The following is a 15582-nucleotide window of genomic DNA, read 5'->3' as shown; positions in this document are numbered from 1 at the left end:
ATGTTACCTCCACGTGGGTAATGCGCTGGTGATCAAGTTTAGTGCAGGAAGCATAAGAGGTAGCTTCGGAGTGCGCTATTTAGTTTCGTTGAGTCTAGTGGGTCTTGCTCTGATATGTAACATCGGGATTGGAATCGATTGATTGTGAACCTTGAGCGTTTTGTTATTTTGAAGAATTTGTATCACTTTTATAATCATGAAGTTATAAATACAAAGTATGATGATTTTGTTGATGTTTGAACTATCTTTCATAGTAATGATTTATTTATGAAGAAGTTCCTAAGAGATATTTATTCTGCTGTGAAATTTGAAGTAATTTGATTAATGGAACCAAAGATGCTATTTATGTTTAAATGTTTTAGAACCCGTGTTACAAAGCAGGATTAATTGTTATACGAAGTTTTATGAAAGATGTGACATCCTTGCTTTTGTTTTATGTTTATTATTTATTAAAAATATTCGTGAAAATCGTGGGGTTTTAGAAGGGTGTTACATGTTACATTGACCGCATGGCTACTGAGAACATCCACTTCGACTGCTACGTTGATCACCGTGAGACGATTCCGTTTGATGAGATCGTACTATATTCTGGATGGTTAGCTGCCAGTTCGACCATCATTGTTCATTATCTTTCGGATCATGTCATGCATAAGTTCGGTTACCAGCAGACCATAACTCACATGCCTTCTGATCCTGTTATTATCGCCATGACCTATTGGCAGCTAGATGAGGTATTTGTAGACTGGGAGCATCACATGGTTCCTAACGAGGCTCAGACGACCAGATTAGAGGTAGACTGGAGTTGCGTCGACGGGTACATCACTTGGTACTACAAAGTGTCGCACCCATACATGTTTCCCACCGCACCTGGATCACCGCCCAGACCAACCCACGAGAAGATTTTGCGGGTTCATCAGGCTCAGATAGACCACACTGAGGATGTTCTTCCTCGGTGTCGTGAGATAACTGACATGACGTAAACATGCATTACTGATGGTTTCTTCCCTAAGGAATCTGCTGGCCTGGGTCTTGTGGAAGGTATCATTAAGGTGGCAGAAGAGACATTTTTGTATCGTAGAAACTATTCCAGGACAGGTGGGGCACTTGACGATAGAGACATAGTAGCCAGCAGACGGCGCGGTGGACGTAGAAACGAAGGCGGGGCCAGAGGCAGCAGAGAGGCGCATGATGATGTACGACACACACAGTAGGATGCCGACGTCTTTATTTCATACATGTATTTTGATTTCATTTTTGTACGACGATTTGATATATGTATTCGACATTATTGGCTTTAAATTGCATTACTTTAATTGACTGTAATTGAGTTTTTCAGTGTCGTTATTAAAATTGAGCTTTGGAGTGAAATGTATGTGATTTTAAAAAATAGCAGTTTCGTATGTGTATCTACGGAACATTCTATTTTAACAAGTTCTGTAGATGTACTTACGGAAAGAAACAATTTTTAAAAAAAAAATAATTCTGAATGTACATCTACGAAAAACATAGAACATAATTGAAATTTCGTCAAATACTTAAAAGATTCAAATGATCTATTGAAAAATTCTCAACAATTTGTTTCGTCTTTAAAACAAAAAGTACTATCCAAACCAAATCTCAGCATTAATATCGGATATTTATTAATACTAACAATTATATCTTTAAAATAAATATAATTACTACTAACCAAGTGCTCATATTTTTAAAAATCGTTTTTTATCTTCATATATTGCTACTTTACAATTTATTTTATCTTATATATATACTAGTAATAAAAAAAGTTATTCATATAGAATCAAGTAATAACCGATTTGGTGTGATTTGCGAAATAATAAAACAAAAGTAAATCATATATTTTTCCTTCTATTAAAGAGGAGTAACGGATTTTTTTTCAAAAGATTTTGTTGTGATTTTTGAAATAGTAAATTTGCGAAATAATAAAACAAAAGAAAATCATATATTTTTCCTTCTATTAAAGAGGAGTAACGGATTTTTTTCCAAAAAGATTTTGTTGTGATTTTTGAAATAGTAAATTTGCGAAATAATAAAACAAAAGAAAATCATATATTTTTCCTTCTATTAAAGAGGAGTAACGGATTTTTTTTCAAAAGATTTTGTTGTGATTTTTGAAATAGTAAATTTGCGAAATAATAAAACAAAAGAAAATCATATATTTTTCCTTCTATTAAAGAGGAGTAACGGATTTTTTTCCAAAAAGATTTTGCTGTGATTTTTGAAATAATAAAACCAAATTCAAAAATAATAAAAAATTTCTTCTATAAATAGGAATAAGTAGAATCCCAAATTCACAAAAGTGAACCCTAGTGAGAAAGGAAGCGATGGCGAAACTAATCTCTGTCAAAACCTGCGACGACGTCGTTTTTGAAATCGAACCTTCATTGGCGAAGAACATGAAAGCTTTGCAGCCTCTCGTTGATGAAGACGGCGCTAAAGTGTCCGTCGCTCCCCTTCCCAATGTTTCCAGCAATCACATGACGATGATCATGGAATACCACCGTCTCTCTGACGCCGGCAAAGTCAAGGAATTCTCCGTCGAGAAACTGGATAACGAAGAGTTGAAGGATTTTCTTCTCGCAGTGCATTATCTGGACTTGGAAGCGCTTTTCGAGTTCCTTACTCTGGCGGTTGCTAATCGGATCGAGAATAGGAGTGTTCGTTACGTGCGGGAGTATTTCGGGATCCAAAACGATTTCACACCGGAGGAAGAGGCGGCTGTCCGTGAGAAGAATGCATGGACTTTTAAAGGCGAGGGTATTGAACCTGAGGAGTGAAACTAATTTCTGGAATTTCAATTTCTGTTTTAGAAATTATTAACTAAACCCTAGCGATATAGATTTTCAATTTAGGTTGTTTTTATTTTCTTTTGGGGAAGTCTATCAGTTTGGGTGTGAATCTTTAATTTAATCATATAATTTTTCAATTTAGTTTTTTTTGTTTGGGGAAGTATATCAATTTGGGGTGTTTTTTTTATGGTTGGGATATTTTTTTTTTTAATGGTTTACTATCCATTTGGGATTTACATCTTTAATTTGATTATGAAAGTATTTCTTTTTATTTTGTTCAATTTAATAGACTTTTATTTTATGCTTTAAGAAATTAACTTGTTATTAGAAACCCTAAATTTATGAACATGATGATATTGAATCAGACTTACGAAATTGTTTTAACTTGTTAAATCAAAATGCTTAAGTGAAAACTGAATGGGTTTAATCTATTGCGTTTGATCAAATCTAAAATGTTGAATAAATTTATATGTGGAGTTTGAATATTTGCACAATCATGATTAGGGCTGTTGAGAATCGGTCCATTGAAATTGAAATATATATCCGGTTCGGTTAAAAAAAATGTCCATCGGTTCAGTTCGAAAGCAAATATCTGGGCTAATCATGATGTTTCTTCGGCCGTTATGAGAGAAGTTGAAATATTTTGTTAAACAATTTTCTTCCATTTTTTTTAAATTGTTCCCATCAATTTAGTTATTAAAGATGGGTTCTGTGAAATTGTTGAATTGTTGAAATCAAGTTTGCTGTAATCTACGCAATCGACAAAGTAACGGTGAATTGTAAAAAATTCTCTGAATTCTACTTCATGTCTTGATGACTTTCTGTAACTCAATTCCATTGCCAACATTTTTTTGTTTATCATTAAAACTGAATTGTTTTTAGTTTAATTCTTGATAACTTTCTGTCACTCAAATCCATTGCCAATATTTTTTTGTTTATCATTAAAACTAAATTATTTTAAGTTTAATAAACCCGAAGAACAAAACAGCAAGATGTTCCCTAATTTGCAGAGGGGTGTGTTGTCTTTTTTCCTCCATGTTCCCTAATTTTTTCCTGGCAATGTCTTTTTTCCTCCATGTTCCCTAATTTTTTCCTGGCAAAAACAGAGCCTTATGTTTGAAATAGGATTTCACTGCAGTCACTTTTCCAGCACTCACGCATTCTGTCAAACAACAAAATCAGATGGTTCATCTGTAATCACACACATTTGAATCATCATCCTGCATTCACACATTAGATTCATCTATAGTAGTTGGATCAAAATCAGATGAATCAAAATCAGATGAACACAACAAAATCAGATGGTTCATCTGTAATCACACACATTCGAATCATCATCCCGCATTCACACATTAGATTCATCTATAGTAGTTGGATCAAAATCAGATGGTTCATCTGGAATCACACATTTGAATCATCATCACGCATTCACATTAGACTTATGTAATTTCATTTACTTTCTTCTACTGTTAATCTGATTTTACAACTCAGTTTTTGAGAACTCTTTTGCATTTGCTAATGTCAAAGCATTTTCCAGATTTGATGATCTTAATGATTTTGCTTTCCTGCACTTGTTAGACATTTTGAACTTCTCTCTCCGAGCTATTAGATTAGTTTTCATGCCTAATGTTGGTTTGAATTTTTTTCACGTCTCAATGCTATACTATGCTTATATTTTGAAGTTATATGACAAAGGCTCAATGCTATATACTATGCTTATAGCCAACGACTTCTGGTATATGACTTATGTTGTGTACTACATCTAAATTTATGATTTCTTGCTTCTATATTTTCACAATGAAAAAATGCATTGAGATGCAACAATAGACATGCTAACAACGTCCATTCAAACATATGCTAATTTCTTTTTAAAAAAATGGTTGACAGGGTTTAAATTCTTCATGACCAACTTAAGACAATTGCATTGAAATAAAAAACTAATGGCTTTATGTTGTATTAGTTATCTGCATCGCATAATTTACAACAATGTCTTTGGCTGGAAAGCCCTTCTCTATCTCTGAATTACACCTCCTATATAATGGAACAGAACCAACGTTATCAGACAATAAAGCTTTCACGTCGTAAACTTTGATTTCTTGTTTTTGTTTTGGGGGGGGAAGAAAAAAGTATAACAGCTAGATTGAACAAAAGATATAACCTATCTAGTGAACATGTATATAACTATGAGAAAGCTACTCTCTTCACAAAATGGCAACATCAGTACAAAGAAACTGATGAACAAGTGCTCCCTTTACACCTCAAAAATGCCTCTACCCTCATAACTAACGATGAATAATCCTGAAAGCTCAGATTAAATGAGGAATTTGCCAACTGCGGCAGAATGGAGGCTTTCAATGGCAAGTAAAAATATGCATCTATCTACCTGTTTAAAGGTTCTAACTGGATTTCCAATCTTGCGGAGGCCTGTGACTCTTTATTTGTTGCATGTGTATTTGGTGGACTCAAGAGATCCATGGAATCATCTTCCTCATTACCGAGCACCCAATTGCCTCTTCCAAATATCTGATCCCTAACTCTCTGCTTCTCGCGGTATTCGAAATAAGCAATACTCAATGCACCTACTAAGAACCAGATTATCATTGCCCAACTGAGTCCATGGACGTTTTCCAAGGCATATCTGTCTCCCAGATGCTTCATGCCAGTAAAAAGTGCTGCAATGCCAACAGCAATCGCAGATCTGCCAACAATTATATGCAAGTATTCCCAGATAATCCTTTTATATGATGCCTGCTCCCCATTTGACTGTCTTGGGGGCCTAAAGAATGCATTAACTGGCTGTATGCAGGCCAAAAATATTGCAGCAATTCCAAATTTAACATGTGTTGAGCTAACATGAAAACCGCGAAGCTCAGCAACCGCAAAAAGAAGTGCAAGAAAAACTATTGATAACCCTGAGTATTGCATGTAAACATGAATTTTGTACCAACCACCGCCCTTCAAATGTTTCAAGTACCTGGCTGCCAATATACCTCCAGGAAGTAAGATGCCCCAGGCAAGAAACATCATGAAACCGTGCACAGCCAAAACTGGAAGTAAATCCTGCTCTGCTTCTGCAGAACCACGCATCAGCTGGACTAATATAGGCCTGGTACTAGTAAGCGTATGCATATTCCTCTCACTAAGATGTCCATTACTCCATCTACTACCCATTGCCCATATGACTTTTAGCGGAGTTGTGGGATCAATGATGTCGTTACATTCTGGCCTTTTGCCCCTACTACAAGATGGAACCAAGGGACGCGTAAATTCCAAAGTAATAATTTCATTTTCTGTTTTGCATCTTACATGTGTCAAATTCTCATTTGTAAGATGTATACCCGAGGCATCTTGTCCATCAATCCAATAAGAGTTAACACGACTAACACCATTGTCATCAACCCATCCCACATAAGTGTAACTGTTCACCATTCCACTGCCAAATCCTATAGCAAGATAACCACTTTTTTTCTCACCGCGAGCAGCAATAGATATGGAATCCTTTGACAATGTCCAAAAGAAGGTAACCTGTTGATCATCAAGAACAACGCTGTTGTTATACATGTCAGATAGACCCCCATCCACAACCTCCACTCTCCAACCCATTTTCTTCTCATACACTGAATGATAGTAGACCTGATCAGGAGTGTTCCTGTCAGGAGCCCAAATTAGCTCCGTTGGACTGGCCTGAACTCCATGAGCCTCAGGACCTCCAGCATAAATAATCTCGGTGAGGTTCCTCAGAGTGGCATTCCCACCAATGGGGTCTGAAGTAACATAAAGCGCAACATCATGCCCGGACTGTATGGAAAACGTGACCGGCACCCCTCTTTCCACTCTCAACACAGGAGCTTCCTTTTTGTTGATGTAAATAACCTTGGCTGGATTTGGAGGATCAGGGTAATGCAATGCCGGGCCAGTGGAAACAACCAAGGGAACTTTAGCATCAGCAATAATGATATCTTGATCCTCTTTATCAGCAGCATCCAAGGGACCATTACAATCATTGACATGCTGAGAAACATTAAGAACCAAATGGCCAAAAGATTCAAAGGGGAGACCTCCATGATTCTGAGGAAGATAATACGGCAAAACAGTATCAGGAGCTCTAATCTTTCCCAAAGCCCAAATAACAGTCATGTTAGCCAATCGATTAACACGGAGATCATATTTGGCATCAACCGGACTCAAAGGTCTCTTGTATCTAACCAATGAAACCCCATCACTCCTATGACCATAAATCAACCTCGTATCATTCACCAAGCCAACTCTATTCGGCCCTTCATAGATTGAATCAGGACAAACCCCTTCAACAGATCCATCTTCACTGTTTTTCAAACACTCACTATACTTGGTTATGAAGAAATCATCCACAAACGGCAAACCATCTTCCTTAAACCCAGTAACTGCCACATCAGCACCAACCATGAGCTCTGCATCAGTGGCGTTAGGGTTAGCCCAACCAAAAGCCATGTAATTCATAACCCCAGTAGCACCCTCCAACCCAATCTCAAGCATATCCTCTTTAGGTTTCAAACTCCAACGAACCCTAAAATCCTTCGACAGAACCTTACAATTATCAAACATAGTAGGCTCTGTATGAACACTTACCTTCTCTTTCTTCTCTCCGTCGCTCCCTGGTGGAGACGGAGTCTCCGTAGAGGTGAGATTTTGAATCAGAACATGACCAAAATCGGAGGCGGTCGGAACATCCCAGACAGCAAGAACAGGAATCATGTCCCATGTGATATTCGCCATCAATTGAACAACGAAGGTGAAGTTCGCGTATGTCTGATTAAGCTTGTGATCTGAAACGATGAATCCGGTGGTGAGGTTATCGAAATCAGGATCGAGTGCACCCCACCAACGCACATCGGCGCCGGAAAGCATATCAAATTGAGAAACCCTAAAAGAACAATCATCAATGATCTTGATATGGCCTCTGAGCTGATGCTGAACCATAATGAAGTCGGATTCGAAATCGACGAAAGAACTGCTCCGGGTGCATTTCGGGGCAGGATCTGCATATCCGAAGTACAACAAGAATAGGAAGATCAAGATAGTTTCACGAAGCATGTGGAAGAGATCCGAATAAAGTTAAGCGGATAGTCTTCGGATTTCGGTGGATCCGAATCGCCGCTTGTGAACGTCGATGGTGATCGGAGAGGTTAGAGTTAGTTGCGATCGCCGTCGTCGAATCCAGGCGGTATTTTTTTTCCTTTTAAAAAAATAAAAAGGAAAAAAAGAAGAAACGTGTTGTTGTTGCGATTCCGCGTTCGGCGGTGTTATCGGTTGAAGAAAACAAGAACACAAAGTTACTTCAATACTGAAAGTTCTACTATAAAGTTAAGTTAACCATCTTTTGCCCGTTTTCTAGCATTTTTCATGTAATAATACTTCCGTTACAAACCTTAATTAATAATGATTTTTATTTTGTTTGTATGTGATTAATATACTCTTTCTAGCTCTCTCATAAAAATATATACTTTTCTAGGTTTTATTATTAGAAAAAAAGAAATTGTCAATTAAATTAAAATTTAATATTTTAAAAATAAATAAGTGAAATGTTGGGAGTTAAAATTCGCGTCCTTATAGTGTAATGTTTCTGCTATCGACTATGTAAATTTAAAAAAAAAAAGAATTATTTGTTTTTAAATACATTGACCATGAAAGGAACGCAGATAATGTAGCTATTTGGACTGCAACATCAGGTTCACCACTATGGATAGTACCACAGTGATCGGGTCAAATTGTAGTTTGACACGCATAAAAAAATCTTAGATCCTCTGTGGTCCCTGGAACAATGGTATCAACGTAAAGTATCGGAATAATGGAACTTTGACGATTTAAGAGACTTCGATAACGATAAGTGTCGTCAATGAAAGTGATGTCATCAACATGTCTTAACCGAAGATATCATCAACGACTCTTAACTAACACTATCATGCCAACTGAATCTAAACCAACTCCTAAATTTATGTATTAGTATAGATCCGTTACAGTTGGATTTTTCTCCAAAATAGATATTTATACGACTGTTACACTTGGATTTTCAACTTGAAGAACGTCAACAGAGAATGTCAAAATGAGAAGACATTAGCTGTTAGAAGACATTAATGAAGTATTCTTATTAATGAGGTGTTTTAAAGAACAATGATGATGAAACGTCGACATAGCATTAATCAAGGTGTCGACGGAAGGAAACATAGTTTGAAGGAATCTCGGGAACATATTCACAAGACCAGGATCATCTGGAAACATGTCCAGAATCTTGAAACTAATTTTGTATAATGACTAAGGCATGAGTAGTAGCATGAAACTAAGTTTGTTCATCTTTTTCATGAATTTGGAATGTTAGGGTTTGAACATGAGGTGATGAAATCAATGTCATGAAATGTTGTTTTCATGACGCTAAATGATCTTATATGTTGTGTATATGCTAGAATACATTGTTTCCATAATTAAATCGTTGTTTTGGTTGGGTTTTTGTGAAGAATTCGTGTTGGACAAAATGTTGTTCACGCAGGAATTTTTCTGCAGAATCGCAGTCGTGCTTAGCGCGGTAGGGCGGGCTTAGCGCACCCTATTCTTCAAAATTTATATTTTTGTAAAATGGGATTGTGTCTTGGATGTTTATAATTTATAATGAATTGTGGTGAATTTTCCATAATTTTCTAGAATCGTTTGGTGTGTGTTGTACCCCAATTTTTGACCACTGAGATCTCACCTCATTTCAAATAGTAGGACCATCATCATCATCATTATCATCATGCATACATAATTTTTCTAACAAAAAAATACCAAAAGATTGTTGTTTGTTGCTTGTGTCCCAAGACAGGAGGTTGATCAAGAGGAGACTGAGCAAATTAGGGTTTTGAGGCCCACAAAGGAATTCAACATTATTCTATGATTCAAAGGGTTCTCCAATCAAAATCAAAGTCCAAAGATGGGTCAATGCAAGATCACACACCTTCAAGTTCATCAGAAGCTCCAATTAGGGTTTTTGACCTAATTCCTATGGAGGGTTGACTTTTAGTCAGGAGATGGTTCCAAGACTCAAAATATGATTCAAGGGCATCCAAATCAACATTATAGTCCATTCATATCATTCATTTGAAGAGGAGATCTTGATTCATTTGGAAATCACAAAACTGCAGTTCATTTGGAAAAAGTCAATTGTGCAAGTCAACCTTTGACTTTTGAGGAAAATAGTCAACTATGGATTTTTAAGGATCCAAATCATCATCATATGGATATTGAATACATTTGGTCAAAGAAAATTCAAAGAATTCATCAAGAATCAAAAAGTCAACAAAAAGTCAAATTAGAGTTTTTAAGTGTATTTTGACCTAATTCATGGATCTCCAAATTTTGCTTACACACTCAAAAATCTCCCAACGTGAAAGTTGTAGATCTTGGCAAAACAAACAACTTATCACATTGGAACTTTTTTCAAAAAGTGATTATTTTGAGAGATATGAAATTAAGAAGAAAATTTTCAAAAGACTTAAGAAATTTTTCAAGTGTTTTACTTAGATTTTTTTTAACTTTATGGCCATTTTTCTCAATGATCCAAAAGGAGTTTGAGGAAACTTTTAACTACTCATTTGAAGTATGTAGCAAGGGCTTTCTAAAGAGCTAAGTAGCATGAAAATCCATGGCTCCATTCATGAGATATGATTTTGTCAATATGGTACCATGAACACTTGAAAATGAAGAAGAAACATGAAGAAAGTGAAGAAGTTATGAACCAAAACCATTTCAAATGCAAAGATTCCTTTCTTGCAGCCCATATAACTTGTTCTAAGCACCAAAATCAGTTAATTTCAATTGCTTTTGAGCTATGAACCATGTGTTTTATGAATTATCCAAGTTTCATGCCATTTGTGTACAAAAGTCACAACTTCCATTTTAGAAAAGCAAAGCTTTATGCTAAGTCAACTCTCCTTGAGCCTCTCCCATGTCTCCTTTGCAGCAAAAGAAATACAAACTCAGCAAGCAACCTCTTATGATGTTGAGAAAGTTCATACAAGCATAATAAAACATTGTACCATGCCATTAGAACCATAACTTTCATGTTTCTTCATGAAGAAGCAAAATGGTACAAGTATCACATGTGAACTTCTTTTAATCAGATTTTTCCCTCCACAAACCATAAATTGTGCCTATAAATAGAGGCCTTTGCTTCTGAAATCAAACACACAAAAATCCTGAATCTCACCCTCTCACTTGAAATTCCAAAATTGTGTCATATGCATTTCACTAGCCATTTTTAGTTACAGAAGTTTTTGGTGCAAACCAAGTATCCCAATAGCTTCTAAACATCATTTGTGAGTTGTTCATCATCTCCACCATCCTCAAAAACACCTTAAACTCAAAAACACCATTTTCACCTCCATTAAAGCTCCATAAAGGCCTTATCCTTCCAAACTTCATTCCTTAAGCATATTGTCCAAACAAATCATCCAAACACCTTCCATATATCATATAGAAGCTGTCCAGGCCATTCATTAACATCTGTAACACTTGTATTCCATTGTTGTTATTCAAATTTTTCACTTTGTAGGTGCTATCGGGTTTGAAGTTGCAGAGGTGATCAAAGCATTCTAAGCATTCAAACACCATCCCTGGACAACAAGGAAGCTTTCCAGATCTTACCACGCTTCTGTAACGACTCCAAGCAAGCTCACGACCTCCATTTTAAAGGTAAAAACTCAAACTTTGAACTCTTAGTTAGAAGCATCATTCCTTGTAAAACTTGTTACCAATCTACTCAGAATAATGTAGGGAATAATAGCCCTAAGGTTTTAGGGCCTAATTGTTTGTCTTGAGAATTTAATTTGAAAACTCAATTTTAGGGTTCTTCAGCATTTTCCAAAAATTCGTGAGTTAGAGTTTAAATAAATTAACGAGGGCTACATTTTTGAAATCCTTGCGAAATTCTGAGCAAAATTATATATTCACATGTTTAATTTGGTTGAGAAATAAGAAAGTTGCATTTTCATGTGATTGAAAAAAAGTTACAGGAACAACGAAGAAGATGAAGATCTTGGTGGGAAATTTTGAATTTTGGGCATTAGTTTAAAATATAATATGACGAATGTGCGTTTTGAATGACTAAATCGTTCAGCTCACTTGGTTACCACTCCCCCCTTAAAGCGCTTCATGACCTACAGGTCTGGGGTTTGAATCCCCCTCGCCCCGGACCTTTTTATTTTATTTTTTACACTTTTCATTCACTTGTTTTAACATGTATTGAATAGAATGGTCCTTATGATCACCTGCATACGCGTGGCCCAGTGGCTAGTGTTTTGTGTTGCAATAGTGAGGGTCTGAGTTCAAACCTTGGTGGCCACATTTCCATTACTTTTATCACTTGTTTTTTTTTTTTAGTTTCTTTATAAACTTCAAAAACGCATAAAAAATAGCAAAATTAAATTTTTCAACTTGTTCTTTTTTGTGTAGTTTATTTAACTTGTGTATTTTCATATGAGGTTTAAAAAAACTCAAAAATATTTAATATTTTATCATTTAAAAATTAATCATAAACATGTCCTTTTATGTATTAAAAATCAACCAAAAATCATTTTCTTTTGATTATATTCTTCAAATTAACTTTGTATCTTTTTGTGAATATTTGTTTAGGGTTAGGTTAGTATCTCTTTGACTATACCATGTACCCTTAGAACAATTCTATTTTAGAATTTGGTATTTAATCATTAAAAAATTAATTAGGTTTAGGTGTGATTTCAAAACCCTAATTTCAAACCCTAATTCAAAAACATCTTGATCTTCACTTATCCATGTTAAATGTGATTTGTTTACCTTGATCATTGTCTTTTGTTCATGTACATGTACTTGTTGATTTTATCCTTGCATTCTTATATTTGTTATCCATTGTATTATCATTGTATATACTTTGTTTACCAACCCCTTCTTTAAAACCTTGGTACTAAGAGGAGAATTATTCCCGGTGAAACTACTCTTAGTCCATTGACCCCCTTTTTAAAACCTTGGCATCAAGAGAAGAATTATTCCCGGTGAAACTACTCTTAATCCATTGACCTTGTATTGTTAAAACTCAACACCCAAAAAGATTTTGGCCACTTTGGCCCTTTTATTTTTCCTTTTAAGAGGAACTACAAAAGCTCTGACTTCCCTATTGTTAAAGGGGTATGTATGCCTAAGATACGATGTCTTATCGAGCTCACTTTTTAAAAAAAATTCTTTTCCCATCCCCACACTCTTTTTCAATAAATTCACATATGTTTTTTTCAAAAGATGTACACAAAAACAATAACATTTTCAAAGAGGTTCTCATGGAGTACCATGGATATGAGGGGTGCTTAAAACCTTCCCCTTGTATAACAAACTCCCTTACCCAAATCTCTGATAAGTTTATTAGTTTTGATTTTAAAAACTTCTGTGGGTTTTATTCGCTATTTCTCCCATTCCTTTTTGGAAACAATAAAGCGCGATGGCGACTCTGTTAAAAAATGATCTAGGTCTTCCCATGGCCTTAGTCTCACCAATTTCACCGCTACAGTGTGGTTTTGAATCAATTTCTTGAGATAACATGATATTTGAATTTCCATGTATGTATGTTGTGAAATGTGATTATTTGAGAATAACATTGTTGAGCTATGATTGCTACTTGTTATTGATGATGTGTTGATTTGGTGAGTGTTGTGGAGATATTTTCATGTGTGTTTGATGAAATGAAAATGTGTATGTTTGTGCAAATTTATGGTGAATTCATAAGTGATGAATTGGTGAGATATGTTTGTATAATTAAGATTGAGAGACAGTCTTAATTGCATTTGATTGTCGATATTTGCACATGTATTCATTTATCAGGTGAGAAATAGGCAATGTTTGGTAGTTCCGTGGGAGCTATTGACTTGTCCAAAAACTTGGTGATGGTTTTGAAGTCTAGAGGACAAACATATTTTGGTGGTTATCTTTCTTGGAGATGGACGCGGTAAATCCGCTAAGGATAACATTGGTACCACATGCATTTGTATTGAGTCGCATCATAGTCAAATGTGAAGATGTGAATTGCATTTGGTGTGTTTGTATGCTAATTGTGTGATTGGGCACTTGATTGATACTTGTGATTAGATTACTTGATATCTTGAATTGTTTGAGCTATGTCGTATTTGTAATCGTATAATATATATTTTATAAAGTGTTGAATACATGTATATTTGAAGCCCAGATCCCCTCAACCGTCTTGCACTCAAGGAGTTCTTTAACATTAATCAAGACTGGTTCGACCAGGGGATTCCCATTCTCGTCGACCAATGGACGACCTCCTCTACCTAGTCGTTGCATAACGCCCATTCTCTCAACAAAGGCCATGAGCCTCCCATAGCCAGCCAAATCCTACTCGTTCAGAGCGCTCAGTTTCATAGTATATGCGTATGTGCCATCCACGAAGTGGCTGCTATACCAGCTGCGATAAAACCGTTGAACGAGCTGGTTCCTCGTTTCTCCTGGATCGTCTAGTTCAGGCTGTCCGTCCGGACCAAGTATGACGTTTGGGAAGAAAGTATTGAGGAGGGCCTTCTGCGAGATAGGCTGAATCAAGTAGAACATGTCCTTGAAACCCCGAACAAATTCAAAGAAGGCTTTGAAGAGTTTCCTCAACTGCTTTAGGGAAACCAACGAAAATTGGCCATCAACGGCACCCATCTGAAGGTGAAAGCAGCTGAAAAATAGAGGAATAGACGCCTCGATCTCGAGGTACTCGCACACCAGTTTGAATTCCCTCAGGAAGGCGCTAGAATTAGGGTGCAATTGAGAAGGCACTGGGTGCAGGTAGTGAAACATGCCAACCTGGATCTCGATGAAGGGCAGTCGAAGCCCCATCTCTTTGAAACACACTTCGTACAAAGCGAACTGGTCCTCGAGATATTACGAGCATACCCTATCGGCCGCCGTAGAAAATACCACCCTCTATTCTCTCGCAACATCAAACGGGTCAGCCCCCTTAGTCACCACAGTAAAAGCATCCTCGGGACGAATGAGGAATTTTGAAGGGGTAAGCTTTGGCTCGCCAGCCACCCATTCATCCCCAAAAGTCGTCCCTTCCTCCACCTGAATAGGTGTAACACTCCATATTTTCATAATTTAATTTAATTGAATTATGGGGAATTATTTGAAATTATTGAGGATTATGAGGAATTAAGCAATTGGGCTTGAGTTGTGATTAGTAAAGAGGGGGTGCATTGGTAGGCCCTATTACTAATTAAAATAATTTTATTTCATTTTTAATAAAATAGAGGGAGTTGTGGAATAGAGAAGGTTACAACATTTGGAAAAGAGAAACACATGAAAAGAGAAGAGGAGCAGAGAAGTGCGACAGAGGAAGAGCGAAGAATCAACCTTCAGGTAAGGGGGGACTCTTCCATTTCTCTTCTATTATGGGGTTATAGGTAGTAGAATGGAATTGAACATGTTGCTCATGCTAATTGAGTTATGCTTAGGTTATAGAGATGTTAGGTTTTGGGAGAATTGATTAATAATGTTGTATTGATCATGTGTGGTGTGAATTGGATTATTGAAATGTGTTATAAATGTGTTAATTGTGTTTGTGGTTGCCGTTTTGGTGTTATAATGCATTTGGGTGCGAATTGGTATGGATTCGGGTCAATACGGTGGTGAAACGAATGGTGTTTTCTGATATAGTAGCGTAGGAACCGGTTCCCAGGTGGGAGGAACCGAGTTCCAGTAGTAGAAACCAGAAGCGAAGGAATTATGTTCAGCAGGAACCGGTTCC

At 36.4% G+C, this 15582-nt stretch overlaps 3 protein-coding genes across 3 annotated transcripts; 2 read left to right on the top strand and 1 right to left on the bottom strand.

The window, feature by feature from the left end:
- The first annotated feature begins 509 nt into the window (after positions 1 to 509).
- LOC131638819 (uncharacterized) lies at positions 510 to 980 on the top strand. The gene has a single exon (XM_058909366.1). It carries the CDS (start codon positions 510 to 512, stop codon positions 978 to 980), a length of 471 nt encoding a protein of 156 aa, XP_058765349.1.
- A 1316-nt stretch (positions 981 to 2296) lies between these two features.
- LOC131638821 (SKP1-like protein 14) lies at positions 2297 to 2945 on the top strand. The gene has a single exon (XM_058909369.1). It carries the CDS (start codon positions 2340 to 2342, stop codon positions 2790 to 2792), a length of 453 nt encoding a protein of 150 aa, XP_058765352.1. The 5' UTR covers positions 2297 to 2339; the 3' UTR covers positions 2793 to 2945.
- Positions 2946 to 4734: 1789 nt separating this feature from the next.
- LOC131638820 (cytochrome b561, DM13 and DOMON domain-containing protein At5g54830-like) lies at positions 4735 to 8188 on the bottom strand. The gene has a single exon (XM_058909367.1). The coding sequence runs from the start codon at positions 7875 to 7877 to the stop codon at positions 5184 to 5186; it is 2694 nt and encodes an 897-aa protein (XP_058765350.1). The 5' UTR covers positions 7878 to 8188; the 3' UTR covers positions 4735 to 5183.
- Positions 8189 to 15582: the final 7394 nt, after the last annotated feature.

This window comes from Vicia villosa, unplaced genomic scaffold (assembly GCF_029867415.1).
Source record: "Vicia villosa cultivar HV-30 ecotype Madison, WI unplaced genomic scaffold, Vvil1.0 ctg.002440F_1_1, whole genome shotgun sequence".
NCBI classification, from domain to species: domain Eukaryota; kingdom Viridiplantae; phylum Streptophyta; class Magnoliopsida; order Fabales; family Fabaceae; genus Vicia; species Vicia villosa.
The sequence above is the reverse complement of the archived record's forward strand: the minus strand, read 5'-3'. Positions and strand labels throughout refer to the sequence as shown.